The 3,039-nt window shown below is 44.3% G+C and overlaps 1 protein-coding gene across 1 annotated transcript in view; it reads left to right on the top strand.

The window, feature by feature from the left end:
* The first annotated feature begins 1,339 nt into the window (after nt 1–1,339).
* DEFB1 (defensin beta 1) overlaps nt 1,340–3,039 on the top strand; it is a 6,761-nt gene continuing 5,061 nt past the window's right edge. The window contains 3 exon segments of the mRNA XM_070364254.1: nt 1,340–1,415; nt 1,418–1,598; nt 1,600–1,705. Of these exon segments, the coding sequence (XP_070220355.1) occupies nt 1,340–1,415; nt 1,418–1,598; nt 1,600–1,705 (363 nt within the window).

Consider the following 3,039-nt stretch of genomic DNA (forward strand, 5'->3'; position numbering starts at 1 on the left):
CACAGCATAATCTTTCAGGATCTGGAATAGCTCAACTGGAAGTCTATCACTGCCAGGAGCCAGCGTGAGGAACTCTGCCTGTGGCAAAGGTCATGAGGAAGGAGGCTCGGCATACACAAAGGCGGGATCGAGCCTCTGGAATCCCCCTGGAAATTCTCGAGCATCTACCCCCAAAACCAGAGTCTGCCTACTTTCTGCTTTGTGCTCTCACCTACACCTCTGACTTTATGGGGGCTGTCCCCCACTACCTCTCTCTGAAAAAAAGAGTTAACTTACAGCTCCAGTTAATAAAGTTCCTGGGTGTGATAGTGTTTCAACCTACAAACTCCTTTGGAAGTCCTCTAGCCTGCCTGAATAGGTTGTTCCGGCCACATGTGATTGCTCAGAGCCTCCCAACTGTGAGAGGCAGGAGATGTTCTAAACTGTCTAAATACAGACTCCTTTGAGCAGTTAAAAGATTGATTAGAAATTGTATTGGTGAAGGGTTTTTCACTTGTTGGGCCAATGTTTGCTGCTAAGTCTCCATATCCCTTACCTGCTGTGTCCCTGGCAGTGTTTGTAACCTTGGACCCTTGAGTTAATTCTTTGTCTTGTTATAGCCCATCACACCTTTGCTCTGTAGGAATGCAACTTTATCTAATGCTTTTGGAGGGTGGCGCTTGACTAATCACCTTTAGAGAAAAATAAGTTTTCTGAAGAAAGGGTCTTAAAATGTTAACAGGCCTCCGGGCCAGAAGATGATGCAAATCACCTAAACTTTTGCATATGATAAGTTTGCAGGAAGAAAGCCTGGCTTACTGCATGACTCTTCCCCTTCGCCCATTATCCTCTATGCATAACTTAAGGTATAAAAACTACTTTGGAAAATAAAGTGCGGGCCTTGTTCACTGAAGCTTGGTCTCCCCATGTCGTTCTTTCTCTCACTTTCTGGCTGAATTATCCAGCCTCTTTTCTCCACTGAATTTCTTCACTGAGCTATCCTCATTCTATTACTCTTAATATCTTTGATGAATATTTAAATAAATAGGTCGCTGATGCCGTCTCTCCTTTGAATACCCTGGATCAGCCATGGCTGGACCCCGGCACTTGTGGAAACTCCAGGAGTTGGTGATGGACAGGGAAGCCTGTCGTTCTGCAGTCCATGGGGTCACAAAGAGTCGGACATGACTGAGTTACTGAACTGAACTGAGGGAGGAAGCTTCAGGGAAGAAGGCAGGAGAGTCACGGCAGTCAAATGTGTAGTGTCAGTGAGAGAGGATAATCTGGGTGGTGAACATGAATAAAGTTCCAAAAGCTGAAATATAATAATGTACAAAAGGGCAGAGTCACTGCAGTCAGCATGACACGAGGTAGCCAGCAGGAACTTGCCCGCCAGAAGAATAAGAAAAGGCAGAGCAGCTCGGTTAAGGGAAAGCACTGAGCTGCTGGGACGATTGTTCCCCAAGCACAGGGACATGCAGATCACGCAGCAGAAGCTGAAAAAGGCAAAAGGGAAGGGGGAAGCCAAGTAGCTTTGGAGCTTTGTGTGCAACCCTCTTGCCCTTGGCCTGTGCACCTGAAGCCAGTGCCCCCACGCTGGGGTTTCCTGCCGCAGGGCTCCGGGCCCAGGACTGATGGCGTTCCCTTTGCCATGAGTCTGCAGTGAGTCCCTTTTGTGCTTCCTTCCCCTCAGGTAGCCTCTCTCCCTTTCAGCCACTCTCAGAGGGTGAGGGGGTTATACTTTCCCAGTCTTTTTTTTTTTTTTCCTGTGGAGGTCACCCCAAAGTTTTAAAATTAGCTTTGTAATTGCAAAAAAAAAAAAAAAAAAGTACAAATGAAACATCTAATATTAACATCAATGTTTACTCAGTTTAAAAAATGAACCTTTAAAGTTCAAGACACCTTCCGCTCTTGCCAGGCCACACCACTACATAAGTTTACTATGGACTTTTTTCTGAACAATATGCTGAACACCAGCTTTAAAAAGCAAACCATCCTAAAATCCAGCTGTGCTCCTCCTCTCTGTAGAAGATGATCATAGAGGTGGGGGAGGAATGCTCTCACTGAGGGAGATGCAGCTTTGATGGTGGCTGAGACCAGTCAAGAAGGAAGGTCCCTTTCCCAGCTGACCTGAGGCTGCTCCAAGGTTGCATGAGCTTGTCGAGAGTTTCTTAGCCAAGTGACATCATCTATTCCCTTTGGTCTAACCACATCTGAAGACATGTGAAGAGAAAGAAATAATTCACAATCTCACTCAGGTGTGGAACACAAAAGACAAACAAAAAGAAAATAAGGAAAAAGAATTTTAAAGAAGACAACATGGATATGATAGCAAATACAAAGATACACAGACCTGAGTAAAGGAAATCAGAAGACAAGCCTCAAAGGAAATGGGGCAGCAGATACTAACAGAGGAAAACTGCAGTTTTTGGTGCTGAGAAGGTGTGTAGTTCACAGAAGCTGAAATGTATGGCGATGCACCTAAAACTTCACTAAAATTATATTGGAATAATACCAAAACTTAAAACAATTAAAATAAAATTCTAAAGAAACTAGAGAATCCGTCCCCAGCTGCCTAAAGCCACATCACTACATGATTTTACTCTTGTCCCATTTCCCTGAGGGACTAGCCAAACACGAAATTTAAACCACACAACCTGAAATTCAGCTGTGAGCCTCTGTCTGTCAGCAGATGCTCAGAATCATGAGTTCTGGACACTCCAGCTGAGGAGATGCAGCTTCCAGGGTGGCTGAGGAGGGTCAGAGGGGAAATTCCCCTTTCCCCCTGACTTGATACTCCCCTAAGGTCACATGACATTGATGAGGTTTTTTTTCTTTTTTTTTTTTTTCTTTTTTGATGAGGTTTTCTTAACCAATCAACGTTATGTAGGCTGCAGCCCAGGTGGTCACAGGGAGTCAGACACAACTGAGTGACTGAACAACAATACTCACCCTGTATCTCTCAGTGTCTTGAAGACCCATTTAGAAAAGAGAAATACCTTGTGAATTCACTTTGATGTGGAACACTAAACAAAAATTTCAAAAGCAAATAATTCAAAA

This window comes from Bos mutus, chromosome 27 (assembly GCF_027580195.1).
Source record: "Bos mutus isolate GX-2022 chromosome 27, NWIPB_WYAK_1.1, whole genome shotgun sequence".
Taxonomy (NCBI): Eukaryota; Metazoa; Chordata; class Mammalia; order Artiodactyla; family Bovidae; genus Bos; species Bos mutus.